The 25,603-nt window shown below is 47.9% G+C and overlaps 9 protein-coding genes across 9 annotated transcripts; 2 read left to right on the plus strand and 7 right to left on the minus strand.

The window, feature by feature from the left end:
• Nucleotides 1-149: 149 nt before the first annotated feature.
• bioDA (adenosylmethionine-8-amino-7-oxononanoate aminotransferase) lies at nucleotides 150-2,738 on the plus strand (the record flags this gene model as incomplete). Its single annotated transcript, XM_057072663.1, has 5 exons — nucleotides 150-331; nucleotides 387-480; nucleotides 527-1,860; nucleotides 1,934-2,511; nucleotides 2,566-2,738. The coding sequence occupies 5 exons, from the start codon at nucleotides 150-152 to the stop codon at nucleotides 2,736-2,738; spliced, it is 2,361 nt and encodes a 786-aa protein (XP_056939193.1).
• Nucleotides 2,739-2,937: 199 nt separating this feature from the next.
• Nucleotides 2,938-4,735, minus strand: N7462_000938 (uncharacterized protein; the record flags this gene model as incomplete). The annotated part of the gene is made up of 8 exons (XM_057072664.1): nucleotides 2,938-3,021; nucleotides 3,082-3,225; nucleotides 3,293-3,490; nucleotides 3,551-3,909; nucleotides 3,974-4,305; nucleotides 4,361-4,433; nucleotides 4,497-4,510; nucleotides 4,584-4,735. 8 exons carry the CDS (start codon nucleotides 4,733-4,735, stop codon nucleotides 2,938-2,940), a joined length of 1,356 nt encoding a protein of 451 aa, XP_056939194.1.
• A 1,572-nt stretch (nucleotides 4,736-6,307) lies between these two features.
• Nucleotides 6,308-6,616, minus strand: N7462_000939 (uncharacterized protein; the record flags this gene model as incomplete). Its single annotated transcript, XM_057072665.1, has 1 exon — nucleotides 6,308-6,616. One exon carries the CDS (start codon nucleotides 6,614-6,616, stop codon nucleotides 6,308-6,310), a length of 309 nt encoding a protein of 102 aa, XP_056939195.1.
• Nucleotides 6,617-8,963: 2,347 nt separating this feature from the next.
• N7462_000940 (uncharacterized protein) lies at nucleotides 8,964-9,773 on the minus strand (the record flags this gene model as incomplete). Its single annotated transcript, XM_057072666.1, has 1 exon — nucleotides 8,964-9,773. One exon carries the CDS (start codon nucleotides 9,771-9,773, stop codon nucleotides 8,964-8,966), a length of 810 nt encoding a protein of 269 aa, XP_056939196.1.
• A 6,585-nt stretch (nucleotides 9,774-16,358) lies between these two features.
• Nucleotides 16,359-17,369, minus strand: N7462_000941 (chitinase 2; the record flags this gene model as incomplete). The annotated part of the gene is made up of 1 exon (XM_057072667.1): nucleotides 16,359-17,369. The coding sequence occupies one exon, from the start codon at nucleotides 17,367-17,369 to the stop codon at nucleotides 16,359-16,361; it is 1,011 nt and encodes a 336-aa protein (XP_056939197.1).
• A 1,867-nt stretch (nucleotides 17,370-19,236) lies between these two features.
• On the minus strand, nucleotides 19,237-19,707 carry N7462_000942 (tautomerase family protein; the record flags this gene model as incomplete). Its single annotated transcript, XM_057072668.1, has 1 exon — nucleotides 19,237-19,707. The coding sequence occupies one exon, from the start codon at nucleotides 19,705-19,707 to the stop codon at nucleotides 19,237-19,239; it is 471 nt and encodes a 156-aa protein (XP_056939198.1).
• Nucleotides 19,708-20,411: 704 nt separating this feature from the next.
• On the plus strand, nucleotides 20,412-21,482 carry N7462_000943 (NAD(P)-binding protein; the record flags this gene model as incomplete). Its single annotated transcript, XM_057072669.1, has 2 exons — nucleotides 20,412-20,841; nucleotides 20,911-21,482. 2 exons carry the CDS (start codon nucleotides 20,412-20,414, stop codon nucleotides 21,480-21,482), a joined length of 1,002 nt encoding a protein of 333 aa, XP_056939199.1.
• Nucleotides 21,483-21,795: 313 nt separating this feature from the next.
• N7462_000944 (sterol desaturase family protein) lies at nucleotides 21,796-22,842 on the minus strand (the record flags this gene model as incomplete). Its single annotated transcript, XM_057072670.1, has 1 exon — nucleotides 21,796-22,842. One exon carries the CDS (start codon nucleotides 22,840-22,842, stop codon nucleotides 21,796-21,798), a length of 1,047 nt encoding a protein of 348 aa, XP_056939200.1.
• A 1,312-nt stretch (nucleotides 22,843-24,154) lies between these two features.
• Nucleotides 24,155-25,455, minus strand: N7462_000945 (biotin synthase; the record flags this gene model as incomplete). The annotated part of the gene is made up of 2 exons (XM_057072671.1): nucleotides 24,155-25,117; nucleotides 25,246-25,455. 2 exons carry the CDS (start codon nucleotides 25,453-25,455, stop codon nucleotides 24,155-24,157), a joined length of 1,173 nt encoding a protein of 390 aa, XP_056939201.1.
• Nucleotides 25,456-25,603: the final 148 nt, after the last annotated feature.

Below are 25,603 nucleotides of genomic sequence, written 5' to 3' on the forward strand. Positions count from 1 at the left end.
TGGAGCCGCGGCGGGCCGGTGATTGGCGCATTGACGTCAAACTTCCCGGTAAGCGCAAACAGCGCCCGGAGTTGACTTTACCACTCCCAACGCGGGGATGCTCCAGTTCCTGTCTTGAACAGCCACTCCCTCGCAACCTCAATTGCAATATGTCTCCTGTCGGTGCTGGTCTTTGGCGCACATTGCGTGCGCACCAGGTCTATGGTGCCAACACGGACGTAGGCAAGACGATCGTGTCCACCGTGCTATGTAACGCGATCCAGAACCAAAAGCAGAGGGCTGCATTCCTGAAACCTGTGTCCACTGGATCATTGGATGAGGCTGATGATCGGTATAGCTCATACGGTATCTCAATCCAGATATCTGGCGGCTAATTATTTTCGCAGACATTTGAGACATTTTGGAGCTGGTACAGTGACCAAGTGCTTGTACCAATTCGATGAGCCTGTTAGCCCGCATATTGCAGCAAAACAAAAGACCGTCCGTATCCCCAGTCTGCTTTTAAAATAGAGACTAACCGAAGCAGATCCCAAGGGATGATGATTTGCTCGCATCAATCCATACCACTCTGTCAGAGTGGGCTCGGTCTGACATTGATTTCGCCCTGGTCGAGACCGCGGGGGGTGTGCACTCACCGGGCCCCAATGGCAACTCGCAAGCCGATCTATATCGGCCACTTCGTCTCCCAATCGTTCTAGTGGCAGACTCCCGTCTAGGTGGAATTTCCTCATCGGTCTCGGCATATGAGTCTCTACTTCTCCGCGGATATGACGTGCAATCCGTTCTGCTGTTCCGCGATGACTATTACCAAAATCATGACTATTTAGGTGATTACTTCCGCAAAAAGGGCATTCCATTGCTTCCCCTACTGGCTCCTCCTGCAAAGCCATCATCAACAGACGTGGATGCGCGAGCGCGAGATGAAGAAGCAATGTTTACCTACTACCGACAGGTTTCTCAAGAGTCGGACATTCTTCGCTTGCTTGAACAGATGACCTATCAAAATAATGCACGAATTGAGCGCCTGGAGGAGATGGCTGAACGTGCTCAGGATTTGATTTGGTACCCATTCACCCAGCATCAAGGCATGCGTCCTAAGGATATCACCGTGATCGATTCGGCCCATGATGATTATTTCCAGACTTTCGGCTCAGGCCAGACAGAGAGACCGGATAGTGAGCTGCGACCAACTTTTGATGGATCTGCTTCTTGGTGGACCCAGGGACTGGGCCATGGAAACCCTGATCTCTCTTTGTCCGCAGCCTATGCTGCCGGTCGGTATGGCCATGTGATGTTTGCCGGGGCAGTCCATGAGCCAGCTCTCTCACTCGCTGATCGTCTCCTGAAGACCCTTGATAACCCGCGGTTTACTAAAGTATTCTATACAGATAATGGCAGCACTGGCATGGAAGTTGCCGTGAAGATGGGTCTTCGGGTATCCTGTGACCGGTACGGCTGGGATGCTACTGAGGAGCAGATCAGTATTCTAGGACTCAAGGGAAGTTATCACGGCGATACCATCGGTGTGATGGATTGCTCCGAGCCTTCGACCTACAACAAAAAGGTAGAATGGTACCGGGGACGAGGCCACTGGTTTGACTTCCCTCTTGTTAAGATGGTGAATGGAACATGGAAGATCGAGGTACCAGAGGAACTCCAGGCCGATTTGGGTTCTGATGCTGAATTCAAATCTCTGAACACTGTGTTTGACCTCGACACACGAGTGAACTCAGAGGCTGCTCAACGCTATAAGAGCTATATCCACCGCACTATTGAGGATTTAGTGAAACGCCAGGGCATGAAGTTCGGCGCGCTGATTCTGGAGCCTGTTATTTTGGGCGCTGGCGGAATGCTATTTTGGTGTGTACTACTTGATTCATTCCCGTGTTCCAATTTGAATTTGTAGATGGAAAATTTCTAACGCTTTTCATAGTGACCCCCTGTTCCAGCGTTGCCTGACAGATGTTGTGCGTGATCACCCAGAATTGTTCTGCTCGACTGCTTCGTCGCCAAAATCGGCTACATCATGGTCGGGGCTTCCCGTTATTTTTGATGAGGTCTTCACTGGTCTCTATCGCCTTGGACGTCCCACCTCTGCTTCCTTCCTCGGCGTGCACCCCGACATTGCCGTTAATGCAAAGCTGCTCACCGGCGGATTGATCCCTCTGTGTACAACAGTGGCCAGCCAGGAAATATTCGAAACTTTCTCAAGCCCAGAGAAGAGTGACGCTCTTCTTCACGGTCACAGCTACACCGCCCACGCGGTTGGCTGCACTGTTGCAGTGGACTCTCTCAAAGCTATGTCCGAAATGGATAAAAACGGATCGTGGGATGCCTTCAAGGGGGACTGGAATAGCAAGTCGCAGGCTGAAGCAAGCCAATCTAACTCAGATGTGTGGAGTGTCTGGTCTCAGGATCTTTTGAAAGATCTGTCGTGTGCAGGAACCGTTGAAAGCGTATTCGCGATCGGAACTGTGCTTAGCATCTCGCTGCGAGACGAGCAAGGTGGAGGTAAGTATTCGAAGAGATAAAATCAAAAGAAACCGAATGCTAAAGTTCTCATAGGCTATACATCAAATGCCGCCAAAGGTTTGCAGCAGAAGCTCGCCGTCGGAGGCGACCAGTTCAATGTCCACTCCCGAGTCTTGGGAAATGTCCTTTATCTCATGTCGAGCGTGACTTCAAAACCTGAATCGTTACAGGAAATGGAAAAACTACTCCGTTTCTCACTGGTTTGATAAGAGCATCATATATGAATATAAAAATGTATGGATAGTTCTATAGTACTTAAAATCAAAGAACATGCTATGTGCAGGATACAAAACTTTCGCAAAACACCATGATGAACAAACTCCATATAGACAAGATCGTTAGTTCATATAGTACAAAGACTCTATTTATGCAAACCAGACATAATTGTTGTTGCGTTCAGAGGGTTCATGCGTTGCTAGCGCACGAGAAGCTGTTGCTAGAGGCATCGTCGTGAATCGCCCTGCCAGAGACGTAGAGGCCGAGACCGCACTATAACACCATTTGTCAATTGAAAATGTGGAAGGATAAACAACCCTAAATGTAACTTACCATGCAACCCCCGATCAAGACAATCAAAACATTGATAATAGTCAAGCAAACTTTTCTTGGGGACGAAAACCATTTACCCCAATTAAGGTGAAGCCAGTACACACCTCCAAGGCCGTAGCTAAACCAGCTAGCGAAAAGCGAACTCTGCATTTGAGGAAAGGGAAACAATCAGTCAGAGAAAATCAAAACTTCTCACACAATAATAACCTACAATGAGACTGAGAAGATCACTAAACACAGGAATGGCGTCGGCGATGATCCAGGCGATGATCCAGCAACTCAGGCCAATTGCGACCCAAGAGCCAATCGAAACAAGGTCACGGCGGTGCATCCTGTCAGTTCCACGGAAGAGTCGGACATAGATGTACTTAAGTCCAATGTGGCCGTTGACGACACCAGCACCCACAATCTGTCAAATTCAGTAGCTGTTCAGACATGTTCAAATACGGAACCGAATATTCGAGCTTACAGTAGGAATAGCAATGCCGTAGGCAACCTTCTTCAATACAGGACCGGCAGATCCCAAGGCCGGAGACTCGACAGACTGGCCCGCATAGTAGTAAATGACGACAGCAGCAACAGTATAGAAGATGATCTCGAAAGTCTGCAACATATACAAAGCCTTGGGGAAATCCCTAGGCTCCCTCATCTCGGCAAGAAGGCCAAAGAAGGCAACGTGTGCACAGTAGGCAAAGACAATGTTAGTCACGGCAGTGAAGGCATGATAGAGGTCGGTGTCCACTGTGGCTTTAATGATGTTGTACCCACGGCCCTGGACACCCACTCCCACCATAGTGATTATCACAGCAGTGAAGATGCTCACAAAAGCTAATGTTCATATCAATGGTAAGATTCCAAAAAAGAAGGTCGAAATACTGTGAGTTCCACGTACAAGTGCAAGAAATATAAGTCATGTTCTTCATGGTACGAGGCAGCGAGCAGACCATGCAGATCACGAATCCAACCGTCGTGAAGACCATCGTGCAGGTGCCGTGCTCGGTGATAGTGTTCATCATGACGCTAAATGTCAGGATATGGCTTCCCATGATGAAAATGGAGAACAGCAGTTGGCCAATGCCGAATAATTCGCGGCCGAATGCGCCGAGCAAAACCTCGCCGGCATCAGCCAAGTTCTGGATATGGGGATATCGGTGGTGAAATTGTCCAATCACGTAACCAGTATAGGTAGCGAGAAGGCCGAGGCCAATGATCAAAACAAGAGCCCTAGAAATGTCAACTTGGAATCTCGATTGTGAGTGATTTACATCGGGAAACTTACGGAGCAAGGCCCAATTGAGCAAGGGTTGCCGGCAATGATAGAACACCGAGAGAAACCGATTCGGCAATCATGACTGGGGTCAGTCAGTTGCTGTTCTTCCTATTCGCTTCCTTCGAATTTTAGAATTGTGACTTACACATTCCAGTTTGCCTATATATCGAGAATTTAGTCAATTTCTTTCCACCGAAAATCAATCTAGAACCAGGAAGAGCCGAGTACTGACCACCATTCCATCGTCTTGTATTTAACTTCAGCATTGGACTCATCTCCAAATGCATCCACGTAGCGTGGCTTCTCGTCCTCAAATCGCTTTTCGTTCCATCCCGATTCCGAGTCAATGGGATCAGGCTTGGGGGCGACTCCGTCGATGGTCATGTTGTATCGAATATGCAATATCTATTGGGGAGAAAGAGGAGGAGGCCGAAACCGAAGAGAAAGAGAGAAGCAAGCCTCGAAGGCAAGGATTACTAGTTATGTATGTGTGGAAAAAAATCCTTAGCTAAACGTCAGTGGAGCTCAACGTTGCATGAGCCAACCGAACCCCCGCAGTAATTGATTCTGGTGGGAACCGGGGAGCGAATTCTGGGGCTCGGTACTTCTAGAAGGGGGAAGTCATCAGGGCTTATCAGCGGAGTCAGTTTCTATTGCATATTCAATTCTGGAGAACAAATTGGCCCGAGAAGGGTCCAATTTGGTGATGTACATGCGAGGCTTGGGGTTCGGTCACCATAATCATGAATTAAGCGTCCTGCGGCCCACTTCCGGGCGCCTCTTGGGGTCGGTTCCTCCACTTTAATGCGCCGCCCTGCCAATAAGGGCCTCGGGATGGCGATCTATTAGATAACGAAAATCTCGGTACCTCGTGGTGGCCCCGAGGGTAGCCGGACACGTCCAATCCGCGACCCCAACACTACAACGCTAAGGACTAGAGAAATGTCATTAGCATGGTACGCGCCGGTCTCTCTCTAATGGTGAAGCTAGATCAAATCATCTGAGAGGGTGCGAAGAAGAGGGCATGCTTCATGGGGAAAACACTGGCATATTTCAATTTCAACGAGACGATGAGTAAAGACTTCCATCACAGCCGGTAAACGTGTGATGATTAATGAGCCGAAGGGGTGGACCCATCCCAACCATCGTTTTGGGCCACAACTGCGGCTGGAAGCGCATCCTTGCCACCATTACCGAAAATATTAGTCAGGGCAACTGAATTGGGTTTCGGTCGTTGACCGTGGCTATTTAATCACTGACAGGTTGGGGTTCAGGTACCAAGAGGCCCTGCTAATGAAACTCTGGGGTCAAGCGGGATTTCTGAACCCTAGTGCAACGGAAAAGGCTCCATGTGACTTTTGACCTGGAGACTTTTATGCGTCCCCACATGCCAAGCTTCGTTTGCCGCTTGGGATGTCGTTCTCCGAGCAGGATACTTGATCAAACGTTCTGCTCAGTCTAAATGCAGGTCACATCCCTGAAGTTAGGGAAGGCCTCAAGTTGTTGTGTTGCTTCAAATACCTGGGAATAGGTGAAGGGGCTTGCTTCTGTGCCTCTTGAGAGACATGGAGACATGCTGACCCATGGAATTATGTATGCGACTGTAGCTCGTCAGTTGATTATGAGCTTTGAAATGAAACCACCTTCATTCGATGTTTGATCAGATAGTTCTACAGCAAGGTCTATCCCTAGAGTATTCTCAAGTTTCCATGAGCACAGTGTGAATTCACATACAATGCTCACCCCCAAACTTTGTCGGATGGCGAGCCTGTGCGTATAGCTCAAACGATGGGCCTAAATCCCCGAGTCATCATCTTCTACGCTGAGCCTGGTTTCAAACGCGTTCCTTGCCTGGCAGTTGCTTGTTAGATCCTTGTAACCAACCAGAGCTTTGATCTCATCATATCGCTCCACAAACTGGGTTGCAAACCCTTCTCCAGTGTGCCATCCTATATGTCATGCGCCAGGAATATCGGTCTTGAATGCAATAACCAAATGCCCATTCTCGGGCAGCATTGCGGTGTCTCTCTTGGGCGGCTTCGCAAGGGAGATCACTTGCCCACTGTATGCTCCACAGCCCTGAGTCATGATGACAAAGTCGTGACCATGCAAATGAATTGGGTGTGGCACGAAGAGGGTGGTCTCTATGACTTTATAGGTCCACCCGTCTTTACGAGGAAGTTCCACTACTCCGCTCGTGCTCAGCCGGGAATTGTGGTCTTGATAAACTTCCGAGAGCGTGGGATCTGTCCAGGAGACATGCATGGATGTGGAGTTGAGTTTCCTTCGGTAAAGGCTATCTCCATTCTTCGCTAGAGAGACTGGCTCGGATTTTTTTGTAAAATGGTATTCTGATGTCCTCGGAAAAAATCGGACTCAAGTCCGACATGCTTTCATCTTCACAGCTATCCGTATAGGCATGGCCGGTGGTTGTTGGAGGAGCGGACTCATCACCATAATACACAATATCCTTGATGTTGTTGGGGGATTTGTTTTCGGAGCAAGCAGACTGTGGGATCGCCCGAAGCCAGAAATTATTCGCGAACGAGGCTCGATCGGCTTTCACAATTATATCATAGCACTGCCCTGGTGAATTGATCAGTCTTTCTGTGTGGATATCGGTGGAAAGAAACTAGCCCATAGCAAGATTAAGAACATTGGTACTATATGGCTCAATTGGCACTAAACCATTCGCAATAACGGTCATAGTATGATTGTCGATGGAGAATTTGAAATGCGTGTGGCAGGCGGCATTCACTAGTCGCAGTCTGTACGATTTCTCAGCTATGAATGAAACGTTGAAGCGAGTTCCTGTCTGATTGGCATTTCCATCTTCCCCGAAAGCATTTTTCTGCTGATCAGGGCATTATCCAGAGTCAGTGGACCATCGAGCTGAGTAGAAAGGAAGAGCTCATCGACAGTGTTGATATCCCAATCGTTCATGATTATAAAACCTTTGTCCTCATCGAAATTAGCACTGGCTGGTCCATTGATGACAATCCCACCAAAGAGGGCCCCCCAGGCCTGTAGTCCTATGTGAATGATACCAAGTCGTGCCGTACTGCATTGCTCGCCATTTATAAAAGATCCTTTTTTTCGGCGCAGTCGGACATTGTGTAATAGAAACGACACCATCATTCTGGCTGGTGTCAAACTGTTGAATTCCATGCAAGTGAATGTTGGTACCATTCTGTAAATCGTGTGGAAGCCTGATGGTGAGATGTACGATAACCTCATCACCCCGGTTTGCTTCAATTGACGGGCCAGGGATAGAACCATTGATTGCAACTGCTTTCTTCGATCGACCGTCTGGCGAAATCGTAAAAATTTCCAGGTTAATCCATTATTCTCGTATGACACCAGTTTTGGTGATAGTTGTAGTATAATCAGTCGTAATGATATACTCGCACTTTACTAGCAACTCATCGTCAGGAGAGGATACTTCGAAGCCTAGAAAATATGGCGGACTTGTGGCTTACTGTAACAGATTATCCAACACAAAGTGTCTTGTCCGTACAGAAGTGAAGTATATCACCCGATGAACTATCAAAAGCGTTTTATATACTTCGCCAAGCAGGGTTTGTACATACGGTTAGGTGTACTATAACTCTCAATATTGATATATAATCATCCTGACTGGTTAACATTAAGACATCGGGCCTAGCAGTCGATAAATTCATTAGGAAATTCTTCAAGGGCGAATTTCGATGTAAGATCCAGACATCAGGCTTCAGAAGCTCTGTCCAATCATATTTTTTCATGCACATAATGAAAACTATGAAGTCTAGAGGCTCACTTTACATATGAGATGGGACATAGCCAATGATATATGGTGTCTGCGGACAGTTTCCTTTCTTTTGCATGAAGATACTTCCCCGGAACAACTGATCTTACTTTTATACAGCTAAAAAGCCTATCCATTAAGGAAGGGCTTACAAATAATATAGGAATTGCGCGAGACGGGCCTACTGAACTTAAAGGTGATTGAACTTTCATGGTTCACCGCCATATAGTGATAGTCGTTGCCTTTGAGTTGGAGCGCAAAACGTAGAGGTGCAGAGCAATTTGATAACTATTTTGTGCAGAGAGTTGCTCGGTATCCATATTGAAATCCAAAGTTGAGATGGAATGAGTTGTTTGAGTATCAGTCCATTTCCTTAAACCGTAAAATGCCTTCGCCCTAGGCTCACTCCGAAGCTAATGCCGTTGTTTTCCCTCATCCCCCATCCCGGGTAATTCATGGCGCAGTGGGAGGGTGCTCATGACTATTAATTATAATGGAAACGATGGAGTAAAGCCAAAACAAATGCCTTTTCACATCAGTGAAGGGAATGAATGTCTCCCTTCCGCTTTATTTTTGAAGTAATTGGGTATTAGCGCAAAGCGGAATGAGATCAAACTACTCAAGGGCCATACATCACTCATAGGATTACAGACACTGAAACTGTGTTGGATCAACCATGGAGAATAGATGTGGATAATAGAGTGGACTTGACTGCCCAATATAGATAAGAACATAGATATTGTCAACAAGAACTTAATATTAAGAAATTATGTCAACTGTCTTCCGATGCAGCTGTCAGATGGCTCGACCAGAAATTTCAAAGGGAACTTAGATCTGCATAGCCAGGGCACAGAGAGCGCCAAACGCCACCGCAACCCCGGATAGAGTAGCGCGGCCAGCCGCGTTGAAGGGAACAGGACTGGTGGTGGGGGTCTTGGCAGCAGTGTGGCTAGCAGAGGCAGTGGGAGTCACACGGCGCAGAGAGGTGGTGGGAGAACCGCAGGCCATCGGGCAGACAGTCTTGTAGTGGGTAACAGTGGAGGTAAAGGCGGGCATAGCTCCGGCAGAGTGGGAATGGCCAGGAGAGACACCAGAAGGTCCAGATCCACCGGGAGCGGGAGAAGAGCCAGAAGGAGAGGGAGCAGAGCCAGAGGGAGCAGAGCCAGTCGGAGCAGGGCCGGACGGAGCAGAGCCGGAAGGATTGCCAGGGTGTCCAGTGATTGCAGGGGGAGGAGTTCCGGCGGTGCTCGAAGGGCTCGCGGGAGTCTCAGAGCTAGGCACGGATGGCACGGTGGTGGAGGAGTCCTCAGAGCAATCCCGGCAGTCTACGTCGCCCAGAACCGCGAGGCAAACGTTGATGGGAATATTAATGAGACCACCCGAAGACTGAGAGCTCTGCTGGCAGTGAGCCTCACCGAGGACGGCCAGGCAGATGTTGATGGGCACGTTGATCAGGGAGCCTCCATCGCTGGAGGAAGACGAGGCCTGGTCGCACTTGGCCTTTCCGAGAGCGGCAATGCAACCATCGATGGGAACATTGATCAGACCATTGGAAACGGACTGCTGCTTGCACTCGGTTTCTCCGAGGATAGCAGCGCAGAGGCCAACGGGGACACTAATCAGGCTATCAGAAGCCATAACTCCCTATGTGACAAAAGCCAGTTAGCCATACTCCGTATGTAGCCCTAAAGCACAAGATCTGTAGATTACGGAGTTTCTTACAGAGCACGAGGCGGCCAGAGCCACGAGGGAAGTGATAATTGATTGCTTCATCTTGGCGGAATAAAACGTCGAACTACGTGAATTAAAAACAACGTTGGCGTGAGGTTGATAAAGTGGTAAAAGAATGGACGCTGAGAACAGCAAAAAAGAGCGACAGGCAATTTAGACCAAGAGAATGAGGCAGTTGGAAGAAAAAGTGGTCAGGAGAAGAAGGGACAAAAGAGCCTTATACGTGCCGAACCCTGAGCTCGCGCCCCGACCTCTAGTCGCCTGGAGAAAAAGGGTCCACTTGTATTGGATGCCGATCTGTATCCTGCCGGATTGCCAAGTTGGACATGACCAAGGACTCCCAAGAAGACCAGACCGGGCCATTGACTCTTCGACCGCATAGTAACTAATGTGATTGGCGTGTTCCTGCATTCACTTTTCTTGACTCGGGTGTTGACAAGACCGAACTATGCTATCTCCGAACTAGCGGCGCTGATCAAACTCTCCATGCTGCTAGTTGCAGTAGTGCTTTTCTGACGGTTTCCTACTCGTGCTTTCCCGTATCTATTTTTTTTGATAGGACCGAGCGATTCAGGGGCCCTGAGACTGGACCTCCCTGTCACTTCAAACCAAGCGAAGTGCAGTCACTGGGGTCATTCTAGTTTGGCCCAAACGGAATACCTGTTGAAATTCACTCGAGCCGCTTTCTGAAAGATGAGCCAAACTAGACAAATGACCAATTATTGATCATGTCGCAGCGAGAATGCTTGAAGAGTCGGTGAGATGTTCATGAGGAGTTTGCATGAATAGATACTGGTTCAATTCCCAATGTGATGCGCCGCATTCTGCTTCGTCCGTCGCTTACGACTTCTCGAGGAAAATACTTCGCGACCCGCTTAGGCTGGCTTTGAAATCGCTTTGTGGACTCTACTCGTTATTTTTTTTCTCCCATATTTAATTTAATTTGAATTTTATTGCCGGCACGTTGGCGATGAACAGGTCCGAGGAACTGAGCTATCGCTTGCGGATCAATCCGATTTTAGCACGGTAAAGGGATTCAGGGGAGACGAGGGTCGGAGGACTCACCCACAAAAAAGTCCGACGCGCTGTGCCCATGGTCGAAACGAAACCACATGGCTTCTTCGCTACCATTTTTAAGGAACCAGAACTAATATTAGACAATAATGTGATATCTCACCTGCGGGAGTCAGCGCGCTATTACATGCGCCTACATATTATGATTCGCGAAGACCAATATAGGGTTTTGGGCTGGCTGATAACTTGGCGCCACAGAAATAGACCCTGCAAACCGGTGGACCTCGGCCTTTTTATCGTTCTCATCTTGAAGAGAGACCCCACAATCCCTCCGACCGCGAGGTGCTCCGTCCACAACATATTACATATCATTCAGCATGTTTCACAAGATAAGAAAATTCAATAGATGAACTTTTGTGCCACACCAAATCTACTCCGGTCTCCGAGCAGCTTATCGGGTGTCGGAAGCTCGGAACTTGACAAGAAGCAAAAATAGCCTCCGGCCGTTATCCTCAAAATCTCATGTGAGAGCATTGCTCTGAGCGCCCAGCCCGTGATGCCAGCCCGTGATGTAACCGATGTATAAACCAAGGCAAAGCAGGTCTCCTTTTACTGTCAAGGGGGAAGATTTCCCGTAGAAGATTATTGGGGTCATAATTTCATCATCATAAACACCTGCTTAGAGATCAAAATACTCAACTAGGCGCCTGATGATATTAATCAAAAAGGTGCTTCAAAAGATAGTCAGAAAATGAGTCACGCATGATTCTATCACGCTCGCGATTCAGCTCAGGTGTGCAAACGGGCAGTTCAAATTCGAGACTAGAGGCCTCATTCTAGGCAACCTTTATAGATACGCATGGACTGCATTACAGGGGAGTATTTCTGTTCTGCTGAAATATGGAATAGTTTTCTCCCGGCCTTCATCCTGATAAAAACCCATGCTACTCATAGTTTTGTCATGTCATTCATCACTGAATGTCGCCTAGATCCCTATTGGTATCGTTCCATCGGATTCTCTGAAGCTTGACGGTTACCTGTGGCTAAATTTTGAGAATAACAATCGTATTCAAGTCAAATTTCTGCACTAAGAAATTGAACCCTGTTACTCATGACATAAAATGTCTTGGACGGAGCTCCTTGCTCGCAAAGAACAAGGTTTTTTCCAATCCCCACAATATGATACTTCAAATCGACTTTCAGTTGTAAAGCTCAATGCATTTATGGCTGATCATATCAGCCAATGCATCTAACATATTGCCCCAGGCCCTGTTTTTAATTCATTTCGAAGAAGACGAGGTCCACGTTCTCATCCCCAGCTGATCAGACCCACGCGGCAGCCTCGATTCCAATCGACGCACGCGAAAGCCAATTTGATTTGACAATTGTAAACGGTCCGAAGTGCGATGCAAGATGCAGCATCCCTGTGGGTTTGTAAGCTACGTGGACGTGAAGAGACGTGTCATATCAGACATGTCGGCCGCAGGGAATCAAGGACTATCCAACACCAAGATTGCTGACTTGCCGTCGGAGTCCCAAGCCGCTCCATTCAGGCATAACGTAAACGTCATTTCAGACATATTTCTGAATCAGCCACTTTTGACAAATGGGAGGCTCAGTTGGACTTTCACTAGGCTGCGGTGCTAGACAGAATAGCTCTGGAGTATGACAATTTCATCATGTTTCCTCTGACCATCAACCCGAGCATGCTCCTTAAGGAAATTATTAGCATATAGAATAAGCCTTTCTTTGAAATACAAAGGGCAGTACAAGAGAGTATTTCAAGAATAAAGAGATGAGAATAGCTCAAAGATCCTAAGGCAATAGTGTTCTGGATGAAAATCATCGTCAGGCTTTTCAAGCAGAAGTGGTGGAAGTATGCTTTTCTCTCGATTGTTTTCTGTTACTCTAGCTTGCCTATATTGAAGTCGGCTAAGCTTTGTCTCTGATCTCAGCAGTTCAATAGCGACTGTGTCGCTCTCAGTGTCTTAATGTCTATCTGTTCTTCTTTTCCTCTCTTGGAGGATCATCTTCCTGCGAAGGGCTGGCCTCTGTCTTTTTTCTTGGCACTATATCGAGTGCGGGCAATTCGCCTTACTTCTACTCCTAAAGCTCCAGATATAGAGTGCTTTTTTCACTTCATGTCTAGTGATCTGTTCAGGGGGTTCATTGAAGCCATGTATATGCATCTTATCAGTATGCACAGTCTTTGCACAACGTACGAGTCTTCTTGGATCAAACCTTTTCTCCTCGACTATGCTTGAATGATTGAAGGACACATACGCTATTGGACTCTGGGTTGGACTTTGTGCTAAGGGTCTTCCACCTCATTATCTCCATTTTCAATGTCTCCGAAGTCTCAATGGCTTTTGATGTTCGATCTTGATTTGCAGGTGCAAGAGGTTGGAAAGTTCTTTGTGTGGGATAGGACGCGTCTTGATAGCAGAAAGTCAATGAAAATAAATTATGCAGCAGAAAGGACTATCTGGGAAATACAGATAGAATTAAATATCTGACGATAGGAAACCCCATTTGAAAAATGCGGTCGAGTTATCAAGATATCAAGACCCCCACAACAAGTCAATAAAGATCTTTATTTAAAGGTCATAGTTGCGAGACAGGTTCTTTGTTTGAAAATTGGATTACTTATGTTATACCTTTCCGAAGTCAAAAAAAAATCAACCATTTTAGTGTGAATTCTCGAATTGGCAACTGTGCAACTCTTTTGAGTGCAACTTGGGCAAAATAGCCTGTCGGTTCAAGATCAACAAGAAGAATAATTTGCCCTATCGGTAGCCCATTGTGGTATAGCCACCTTGACATGAACGAAAACCAAAACAAATAATAAGCTTTTCAACTAGACATCTGGACTGCCCATTCACCAATTGTCCGTTTGTTCAACCAAGACTGCCTTGTAATAGATGAGTGACAGTTCGAGCACATCTAGAATTTCTTTGATAATCGGAATTTGTATAACAATTCCAGTGCTCGAAATGACCTTGCCTTAATTACATTTATACATTTAATTGAATAATGCTGCAGTATAGGCCTCTGATAATCATTGTAAGTTGACTATCAAGTTCTCTGGTAATAATTGTATGTTGAATATCAAGTGATCAATGAAATAAAAAGCATTCGGAAAAGGAATATCCATATAACCTGGAAAAATTTTCAAGTCCACGCCTTTGTTTCAGTCCATAGCTCAAAACGTGGTATCTGGAAGTGAGTTCTGTCTTCAAAAGGCGTTAAATGAGAATAAATACCAAATACCCAGAGATTTTAGGTTTGATCTCTCTTTTGGGCCAAGAGTTTAGTCAGGAAGGCACTAGAGAATGCTCATCAAACGGGCGGAAATTCGGCAATCAAAAGTTCTTCGCGGAAATTCGGGAATTGAAGATCTTCGCGGGAAATCGGTGTGAAGAGCGTGCCATGTTGCAATTCTAGCGCGAGGAACATGGCGTCTCGCTAACAGAGTGTGAGGAGGTACCTCCGAATACTCTGAAAGCGCAGATTGTCAGACGCGATAACTACCGCCGATAGTGGAAAAAGATACTACATTTACGGGTAGATCAGAGGCTTTATTATATACGCACTCCGCTGGAAGTTCTATCATGAACACGCTTTTATCAGATGGCAGACACCATTCCCCAAGATCTGGAGCGATATACGCTCCAATCATCATATTGAGCTTTTGCTCTACGCCATGCGGAGGGACAGGAAAGGTCATGGCGTTGAGGCCAGGTGTGAAATCAACAGCATTCCAGCTTCATCGAACCTTGGGAGGCTATCGTTAATGAAGAGAAATTCAGCAAGGGACATTCAAATACGATCACCGAACGAAGAAAGTAGGTTACATTGAGCACCGAGATCGAACTGATGGGAGCAGTTCAGGACCTGCTTCGAACACCCCTGCTTCTTGCATTAGTTCAAGCTTTGGGCTGGCATGGCATACATGATTTCGAAGGAACAACGATGGAGCTAGACTGAAATTAAATATGACCCGGAGCGGCACAGTACTTAGACTAGTTTAGCGTCTCAGCGCTGATAGCCACTCCCCGTCCAGTTTACAGAGATAACCCCGCATTCTCTGTTAGAGATGCAACCCTAAAAACCGCAATATACGTGATACAATTTTATCAGCCCCTGGATGTGCTGGTAATGCGTGTTCGGCGCCAAAATGGGTGGTAGGGTGTCCTTTTCTGATGTTCTAAGGCTGCAGATACTACCGTGCTGAACTTTTCAGTATCTCTTATTTGATTTGGCATATAACGATGGTTATGTACGTCACAGGAAGACAGAGACCGAAAGAGTTGATTGTGTGATGAATTTTAAGTTTTAATCCGCCCACGCGCACCCTCTGACAAATGAACATATTATTCGCGTTGGATAGATCTCGAAATGCCAAAAAGACGGCAGTAACGAATATTTTGGATGCTTTTGATCCATTGGCTCCCAGAGCGAAAAAGAAATGCTGTAATATCAAGGGTGATAAGCAGGAACTGTGCTATGACCAGACTAACATCCTGGCGTCGGTGCAAATAATCCGGTCGGCCCTGGCTAATTTCCCATTTGCCTAATTCAGGCAGCTCTACTACAGATTTAAAACCTCTAAATATTTAGATCTCTTTCCACTCTCATTAGACTTGATAAAAGGTAGGTAGATTCCATATTGACAGATTATTGTGCTTCACTGTAGTCAAGATAAAGCATCATTTCCTGCAGATGAACTGTGATGTTACACGGTTGATAGTGGCATGCCTAACCCACGACGGGCTTGTGTGACTGAAATGTACTGCCATCAAATGAGTCTCTGAATTTTATTGACTCCAATCCAATATTCATGATTCAGGGTCCTGGGGTGCGGATAGTAGTCTTGATGTATTACAGAACCGCGGATCCGCAAATTGGTGGGTGTTTCAGGGTTCTCGATAGGACTGCAGTTGCCTAATCCAGATCGGCAAGTCCATCAACCCTGTTGCGTCACATCATCAGATCATTTTACCTACACTAAAGCCGACATATAGGGCGGGTCTAGAACGCATGTTCACGCGATCATTTCGGGAAAGGTGAGCCTGCACATCTCCCAAATACTACCTAGATGAGGAAAGAAGTTTTATCATTGGTGGGATACGATATATACCCAACAGGATTTCGTTTACGCGTTCATTGACCAAATCCTTGATACGTAAAGCGGGAAAGAATATTATGGAAGAACAGTGAGAAAATGAATAGGGAACTGCTAATCACTAAATTCAAATAGTTGAAAAACCGTGGCTTCTTTCAGACTCGACCACGAATGATGAACATACAAGAATTGAACGAGAACTCGAGCGAGTGAATAGATGAGGAACACGAAGAAAAAAGATAGCCCCTGGAGACCATCAAAGGATGGAATAAGATGGAATAAGAAGAAAGTATAGGATTATCACCCAGGATCACAAAACATTGGATCGTTCATATGTTTAGCTTGGCGCTTGTCTAGCAAGGGGAGCCAGTGGTGAGAATGCTCTTCGCCTCCTGGGCGTAAGTACATCCATTATTAACATTCGAGTCAGAGAAGCCCGCCGACCACATCATGATTCCACCAAATGCGGAGTTGCTCTCGTATTCACCCACCAAGGTCGCCAGCGCGCTTGGTTCAAGGTAGTATTGCGCACCGCTCGACGTGCCTGTGGCTCCGAGAGTGGAGGCAGGCACACCAATGAAAATTTCGGCATTAGCAGATGGAGTTCCAGCCACGTTCGACACCCAGTCATTATAGTTAATAGCACCATTCACGGAGCACCCGGGGTTGTTATAGAATTGGACCCAGAGATAATCAAACTGAGAAGTGGTAATAATTTGCTGCATGTTCGGTTCTGGGATAGGGCATTGTGGGGCGCCAGTGATATAGTAAGTGTTGGATGCGTCGGATGCAAAGTTGGACCGCAGGGTGCTGATGAGATATTGGTAATACTGGTTTCCGCTCGAAGCTTCGATGTCAAAGTCCCAGCCATTGACGAAGTTGGATCCGAAGGGTCGAGGGACGCTGCCGCCAGCAGTATTGCCATAGGCCTCCCAAAGATTTTGTCCAATGGTTTCGGCCTCAGCCTGCGAGGTCAGAGAATAAGCACCGACGGCACCACCCAGGGAAAGGATAACTTTGACGCCATTGTTCTGGCAGGTCTTAATGGCCGATGCCAGGTCGTCGCAGTTCTGAGGTTCACCAGCAGGCGAGATGTAGCATGACTGGCCAATGGTGCCAGACGCAATGGTGTTTCCATTGCCGTACTCGTATAGGAAAGCGAGAACGATGATATCTATGCCCGAAGTGGAGGTGCAATAGGTGGAAAGATCATTGTTCTCAACGGTATTGCCGCCATTCTGGCCCCAGTAAACCACATTCTGGGCACCCGATGCACGGCGTTGAAATGCACCAAGCCTGTGCGGCACCGCCATCACAGAGCTAGCCAGGAGGCTCAGGCCGAGAAGCATACTTGAGAATTGCATTTTGGGAAGGAATTGAAAAAAGTTTGATATAAAGTACCGTTGAAGAGATAATCGATAGAGTTCAACTCTGTGGAAGGAAAGACAAGTGAATTGTTCGTCGAGAACTAAGGGAGTGTCGTGCCGAATTGTCGAAGTCGATGAGAGAAAGAAAAGCCATGATCAAGGAGATTTTTGAGCTGTATTTATGTGTTCTATCCATCTAGAACCTCGATGTATACATCTAGAAAATGTCATTGAGGTGGCTTCACGGAGTAGCTGCTCAAGGTAGGATGCGCTAGCGGACGCGACCTCACCGGGGAAGTCCAGAACCATTCACTGAGAGCGGTAATTCCATTCGGTCGGAAAAAGGTATTTGCATTAGATTCTTTGTGGTATGTGACATCCTCTTAGTTAGCGTTGAGATTGTTTTACACTATAGATTGCCCCTCTGAAGAGGCTAATCTTCAAGGTTCGGCATCCTCCTGTTTCAGCACATCCCTACCGTGACATGTGCGTGGACCGGCACGGGACCAAAAACATCAATGTAACACTAAAACACGCGAAAGTCCTTGAGATCATAAAGGTACATGACCTTTATGCCAGCAGGAATTAATCGCATCACTTTTCATGTTACTTCAAGGAAATGTCCTGTAAGGAACTGCGTACTAGTCATTTGGCCTCTTCTTCTATGTGCCAAGGGGTCAAGGCGCTGGCCGCACTCCTTTCAATCTGTCAACATTAGTTTCATTAGTTAGTTAAATCAGCTTTGGATAATTATGGGTTACTTGTACATTTAGAATGAACTTGAACTGTCGTTAGCGCCTCCCACGGTAACAATGCTCCCTGCATCTACATTGCGATGAAGCGTGGGATCGCGAGATGTTAGCTCAGTTCCTGAAGTATGCAGTGATATTCAGCATAATAATCAAGTGAGTGTAACAACAAGAAGGAAGTGATAAGAGTGGTTTCGGCTTAGCAACCGTGTGTCAATGGCTCCTTCTATCCGAATTATTTCCTCCGGGATCGTATGGACTGGGCGAGAGTCAGGGTACAAGGAGAGTTATCTGGCCACGGAGAGTAATTACTCCCGTTGATCCAACCAAACACTCGCTGGGAGAGTTATGAATGATGACAAGTTATGAGAAGAAATATATCATTTACCTCACAGTCTAATACAACTTCGTTGGAGTGTAGAGGCCCCCAATCTGAATAACCAAATTGGTCTGCCTCATTAATTGTATGGCTGATTTGATCGGAATCCTTCAGGTCAGGGCTTTTAACTACCACATCAATTGGCATCATAAATACCAAGCTCTCAACATTTATTGGAAATCAAAGATAGCACATGAAGTCATCGGCTATGTAGAGAGAATACCATACTATTCAATAACCTTCTAATGAAATCTATTTCTTAGCACTTTGATTCTTTGGACAACCTTCCTGAAAATGGAAAATAAAAAGCCACCCGTCTTGGTGGGAAGGATGCCAGTGGCCAGATCTTTACATGGCTGGGATGCATGTCTCACGCTTAAGTCATTACTTTTCCCTCCTTTCTCCACTCTCGAGGTCCTCTTTTCCAAAAACGGCAACTAAGGATGTGCGCAGCTTTAATCCCCAAGGCATCCAATACCTGTCTCACTCCTCAACACAATATTTGCCTTCAAATAGAAAAAATACCTAAATTATCGCCAGTATCTTTGCGAAATTATTTAGAGTTACTCTCCTGTGGAATTTTTATTGAACCGGGTTTATGACTTTCTGTTAATCTTAGAGACAAATTTTGATCTATTTAGTTACAAACCACAAAGAACAAAAGATAAAGCTCATTTTCAAGCTTTCTGACTCCGGCTTGCAGGCCTGATATCCTGATATCCCTTAACCGAGCAGACTAACTACTAGATGTACCAGGAGAGGCTCCCTCATAAGGAACCGGGCGATTTTCCTTCGCCCAGAGTTGTTCCGCATCACTTTTGTACGAAGGTGGAGTCAAGCTGTTAATTTTCCAGAGTCGTCTTTCTGTTTCATCGACATGATACTCAAAGTCATAGCCTTTATCCAGTAGGTGAGGCTTCATGATTTGATCCAGGCGCAATGTAGTTCGGGTATATATTGCGTCAACATCAGGCATGGTGATGGCAATGTGGGTGATGACAATGCGAACGAAGGGCTTGTCGGCGCCTTGTTTTGGCTTTCCGCCGATGTAGACATCATTGGCTTTCATTTGATAAAAATGCGTCACGACGTAGAAGGCAGGAAGGCCGAGCTCCATGTACATCTTCGTGATGTCTTCCGCGAACGATTGCTTGGAGGCGTCATCCTCAAAGGTGCCTGCCGGGTGGTAGATTTGCCAAAGAGGCATGTTGTTTGCGAGAAGTCACAAAAAGCAGTGTGTAGTGTGTAAAATTCTTTTTCTCGTCTCTAATCAATCACAAAATGTTCAAAATGCGCTGATGATTTTCGGGCCTCGTTCGTCGCCACCTTATCGCCATCTTATATGCTCTTCTCTATATAGCTCAGTGAATCAAAACATATAATGGGGAACCGGGTATGAATACTCATCCGTTGATGTGCGTAATCACACACAAACAACACGCAAGGTAATCAAGCCGACTCGTACGAGAACATACTTTTATCAGATAGATTTTAAACGATACTGCTCTGCGTAATTTTTGATTCATCATCAAGATTCCCAACCATGGCGCAATGAAAAGCCGAGCCGATGACAAAGCAGTGCGAGCGACCGCGAGAGCCCGAGCCCGAGGCCGGCAATTCATGATGACTCAACGCCCTGGGCGGCGTGGCGGGAGGATTCTCAAGTTAAATAAGCGCTTGTGCGCCACGGTGATTCGCGATTATTCAACATGTAAAACAGTCGGAGAAATCAAAACTGTGGCATATTTTTGAGGCGTTTTGATTATCAATATCCATCTGATAGATTTGTATATAAAGATGTCGGACGTGAGGGTCGTTCAAATCATCACCATAGGAATCAGCATCACTGCCTCCTGATCAGCATTGAGATCAAAATTCAATTGACACCAGCGTTTTTTTTCGCGTATCAGAATGTCCAAACCACTTGTTTTCATCACCGGCGCAACCGGCTTCATTGGCTCACAAGTTGTGGCTTCAACATTGAAAGCCGGGTATCGGGTACGGCTCAGCATTCGAAAGCCAGAGCAAGAAGCCACTATCAGAAATCGATATCCTGAGCACAGCAATGACATTGAGATCTCTGTAATTCCTGATCTGTCTGACCGTCAGGTCTTTGGCCAGGCTCTAAAGGACGTGAACTATATCTTCCATCTCGCGTCGCCAATGCCCGGGCAGGGAGTTGATGTTCGACGCGACTATGTGGATCCTGCAATCAACATGACTACAGCCCTTCTTTACGCTGCACTAGACGCTAAAGAGGTCAAGAAAGTGATTATCACGTCTTCGTTGCTTTCTCTGGCCCCAGTTGACGCTATTCTTTCGAGGAACGGGAATGTCAAAGGTAAGTGTCACTACAAGCTGATCACTCTCTTATCAACATCTTATGGCATCTTGACTAACTGGGATACAGAAAACACCAATGAAATCATTCCTGTCGATCTATCGGCATCATTTCCTGAAGGCTTTACCGGCGAGGCTCTGCGGTATGCCGCCTCCAAGATCTTGGCTCACCAGGCTACGCGGGATTTCCTCAAGGAAAATAGTCCGCACTACTCGGTTGCCACGTTCCATCCCACTTTCGTGCTCGGCGACAGCCTGATTCAAGAAAAGCCCGAGGATATTGATGGTATGAACGGGTTATTCTGGATCTCGTTGATGAGCGACCAGCCCAAGATCGCCAATTCTTGGGTGCATGTGCGCGACGTGGCCGACGCTCATGTGAAGGCACTGGAGACCGAGAGTGCGAGTGGAACCGAGTTCATCTTGGCTCGTCCCGTCTCGTGGAATAATGTGGCGCTGTTTGTCCAGAAAACTTATCCGGCACTGGAGAGTAAGCTGCAGCCTCCGATCGAGGGTGAATGGGTCGTGGAAACTACGGCTGCCGACAATATCCTGAAGATGAACTGGCGCTCGGAAGAGACTATTGTTCGAGATGTCGTGGACCAGCAGTTATCGCTGCGGGCGAAGACATCTTCGATTTAATCCTTAATAATTACACTGGGAGATTGACAAGAGTGGTTCATAGATCGCGTGAAATTTGGCTAATGTGCTTGTCCATGGGGGGCTTTCTGATAATAATTCATCAATAGAAATAACAAGACTTATGCCTCCGATTCAGCATCCTCTGATTCTTTATTCGAACTTTACATGGAGAAAAAGGGGCAGAATTCTAATCAATATTGTTCTAGAAGCAGGTTTTCAGTGCATCTAGGCCGGACACAGTCAAAATAGAACACCAAGCATATTCGTAGCATCCACATCAGGGATGTCTTTCATAAAATCACGAATGCCCTCTTCAAAACAAAGGCATCGTAGCAAAGTTGTCGTAATCAACGTTATCCGCCACCGACTCGATCCGCTCTGTACAAGTACCAAATATTTTATCCCAAAGACGAGTTTGCTTGCCGTAGTTGTGGCTCTTCCGCCACCCCTTGCGATGATGCAAATCATGGTCCTCAATCACAATCTCCGAGTCCAGCATTTGCAGAAGCCAGCTCAATGTGGAAGGCACGGTCAAGTGCATGCGCAACCCGCTGTGGCCGAATACCTCGGCGAACGCAACGTACTGGTGGCAGATAAACCATTCGTAGAAGCCCATCGGCATTCCCATCAGGCGGAGACTTAGGTACGTCATCAGCGGGACGCCGACCATATCAAAGAACTCCTGCTCGTGGTCGGCATAGGCGGCAAGCAGTGGGTTCGGATGCTTGGTGAGATGATGTGTGCGGTGGAATTTCCATAGGAAGCTCACGTCATGCATCAGACGGTGATACCAGTAGAACCAGAAGTCGAGAACAATGCCGTAGAGGCCAATCTCGAGAGGGAGCCAGGCCCAGTTCATCTGCGAGGGGAGAAGCTCCTGGTTATAGGAGAGGTAGACAGCGAGGATCAAGCGGGAGCCAGTGGTCTTGTAGAGCGAGGTCACTACTTTGGCAACGCCGACATCCGGCACGCCATCGCGCTCATGCTTGTCGCCGTCCAGGAAGCCGTAGATGTGACCGAGGCGACGAAGAACATGCACTTGGTAGATAACTGTGGCGTTAAAAGCGAAGAAATATAGATTAAACGTGGCGAAGGGCCCTAATGTGAGACCCGTGAAGTGCATGTAGGCCTGGTGGAACAGCAGTGGAAGCGCCGAGTAAAAGAGCACCCATCGCTGCAGGGACCACTGCGGCATAAAAGGGATCTTTTCGGTCTTTTCATGCACTGGAATCGGCTTATTTAGTTCGATTGGATGGGCGTTCAGAATCTCCAACGCCCAGTGGTAATGCTTCCATTCGGCGCGGTCTGAGGTGCGCCAAGTGGACCGCATGGAATCCTTTGATAGGGACTTCGTATCCATGGCTAGAGAGTGCGGGCTGGATTTCACAAAGTGCAGTGATGGGCGCCATCGTGGCCGTGGCGGTTGGTTTATATTGTTCCCAGTTCTGGGCAAGAATCGGATATACCCATGGGACATGTGAAGAAGCGTTCATGACGCTGGACATCCCACGGTGGACCTCTCTTCCCCAACAGAAAGTTGCACGTCAAATGATAAGCAGATCTCTTGCAAACTATCTGGAGCCATCGTGGACTAAAAGGGAGCGGATCCGCACTTTGGAACATGTGAAGATTTGGGGGTCCCCACAGGGAAGTGCCGGCGGGGGTCCGATCAAGTCTTTGTCAATGAATCGGCTGTTGTATGGTGTGAGAGAGGGCGACAGATCAGGACGATCACCTTTCAGACCAGAAGATCCTTGCTGGCGATGATGCAGAGCGTTTAGATCGGAGGTTGTCGCGCGAGAAGGGCGAGGTTCGCCTCGGTTCGCGCCATCGTGATTGCCAAGATCTCACGGGTTCCCCCCAATCAACAGTGCCCAAACGCCCCCTCCTCGCCTAATCCCACATTTTAAGCATTACCGCCTAGGGAGACTTACTACCGCATTGGGAAAGCTCTGCGATTGCCCCGGAAATACCATTGAAAGGTTGGGCCCGGAATGGAGGGGGGGAAATTGTTGGGGGTGAACGTGTGAACTGCTTGCAATGCTGATATTCGGGACCCTGCAGCGGGCACGCATATAGCCTATATAGCCGTCTCATGGCCAACTCCACGGCTTCATATGTCGGAACATGTGGTTTGTCCTGTGCAACTTTTCGCTTTCGGAGGATTTGAAGTCTCCGGCCATAGTTGCACAAAACATGTGAGTCTGCACCATGCACCATGCGCCATGCACCAAAGACACGGACAGATGCATGGATCGAGGAACCGATGGCAAGGAGGAAGTATGAAAACGGAAGGGGGTCTGGAGAAGTCTATTGATCTACGACTTAAGCGAGAAGGCAATTCCGACGGCTTATCAGATCCTCTTACGGCCAGTCTAGACTCCTTGGGATTTGATGATACGAGCTGGCCCAGTGAGACTATGTGGAAGCCCTCCTGATGGCCTTGATGGGTAGTTCCACACAATGCACGGTCAAAATGATTTTCAAGATTCTACAGTACCACGGCCTGAAGAGAGTGGAAGTGCGTGTTTGAACGTGTGATACTTGCTAAGAGTGCCACGTCTCTTGCCTTGATTTTTTTTCCTCTTTTGTAATCGGTGTTATGCTATCCTAGCTAAACGATACGAAGGGAAAGCAACACGCTAATCGTTTCACGGACCCTGTCCGGACATCTATGAGCTGGCTGCGACCGGCGCAGCAGTCTCGGATGGTGTAGGAGGCGGCGTGACCGTGGTCGCGGCCGACTTGAGCTCGGACTTCTCAAAGCTCTTCATCGGATAGTAGCCCCACTTGTCGAACATCACGCGATCCTCGTCCCATCCGTTGCAGTCGGTCGTCAGCATCTTCTCGCCGGTGAAGACGGCATTGGCGCCGGCCTGGAAGCAGGCCACCTGCTGCTCCTCAGACATGGCAATGCGTCCGGCGGCCAGGCGAACGATGGTGCCGGGCATCACAATTCGGGCGGTCGCGATTGTGCGCAGCACGCGGTCGAAAGGAATCATCTTGCGGTCACCGAGCGGGGTGCCCTTAATGGGGACCAGGGCATTGACGGGGAAGGACTCGGGGTGCGCGGGCAGACTGGAGACGGTATGCAGAAGGCCCACACGATCCTCGTCCGACTCGCCCAGGCCCAGGATACCGCCGGAGCAGACGTTGATGCCGGCGTCGCGGACGTGGTCGAGGGTGCGCAGGCGCTCGTCGTAGGAGCGAGTGCTGATGATGCTAGGGTAAAACTCGCGGGAGGTGTCCAGGTTGTGATTGTACGCGGTCAGACCGGCCTCTTTCAACTCCTTAGCCTGGTTCTGGTCGATCATGCCCAAGGTCACGCAGACCTCCATGCCCATCTCTCGAATGCCGGAGACCATCTGCTTCACGTTCTTCAGACTCGTCTTGCGGCCCCGCATGTCCCGCCACGCGGCACCCATGCAGAATCGGGTGCTGCCATTGGCCTTGGCGTTGCGGGCCTTCTCGAGTACTTCGTCCACGGGGCTCATCTTGGTTGCCTTCAGGCCGGTCGAGTACCGCGATGACTGGGCACAGTAGGAGCAGTCCTCGCTGCAGCCACCGGTCTTGATATTCATCAGGGTGCACATCTGGATCGCGGACGGATCATGGAATCGTCGGTGGACCGCAGCCTACCGGAAAAGGAATTTGGTCAGTTCAGGTCGGCTCTCCTGGGACCTCGGTTCGACGACTCTGCCGCCTCGAAAGGAGCGCATCGAGGCCGCAGTCAAGGAATCGAGGACGCGGCAAGTCTACCTACCGACGCATATGTGAGTTGGTTCAAGGGCGTGTTATAAATGGCGCCAACTTCTTCACGAGTCCAGTTCGTGCGGGGACCAGTTGCGGCTGTTGCTTCCGCCAAGGCAGTCGGGATTCTGCTGGCGATCGAGGCTGCACTGGGAGGGCCCTGGACGGTCCCGTAGGACCGCAGCACGGTCCGGGGCAAGGACCGGGGAAGGGCGAAGGACATTGTGTAGGGGAGAGTGGAGGGGGAAGTGGATGCAGAAGGAGGGGAGAGAGAATAAGCAGGGGAGGCGAGGATATAGTGTGTCGAAGAGGGGCAGGCACGATGATTCACGCCGGATGCACGAGGATTCACCGGCGCGACGGTTACGACA

The sequence above is a fragment of the Penicillium macrosclerotiorum genome, assembly GCF_028827735.1.
Source record: "Penicillium macrosclerotiorum strain IBT 26536 chromosome Unknown utg000001l_segment0_segment0, whole genome shotgun sequence".
Taxonomy (NCBI): Eukaryota; Fungi; Ascomycota; class Eurotiomycetes; order Eurotiales; family Aspergillaceae; genus Penicillium; species Penicillium macrosclerotiorum.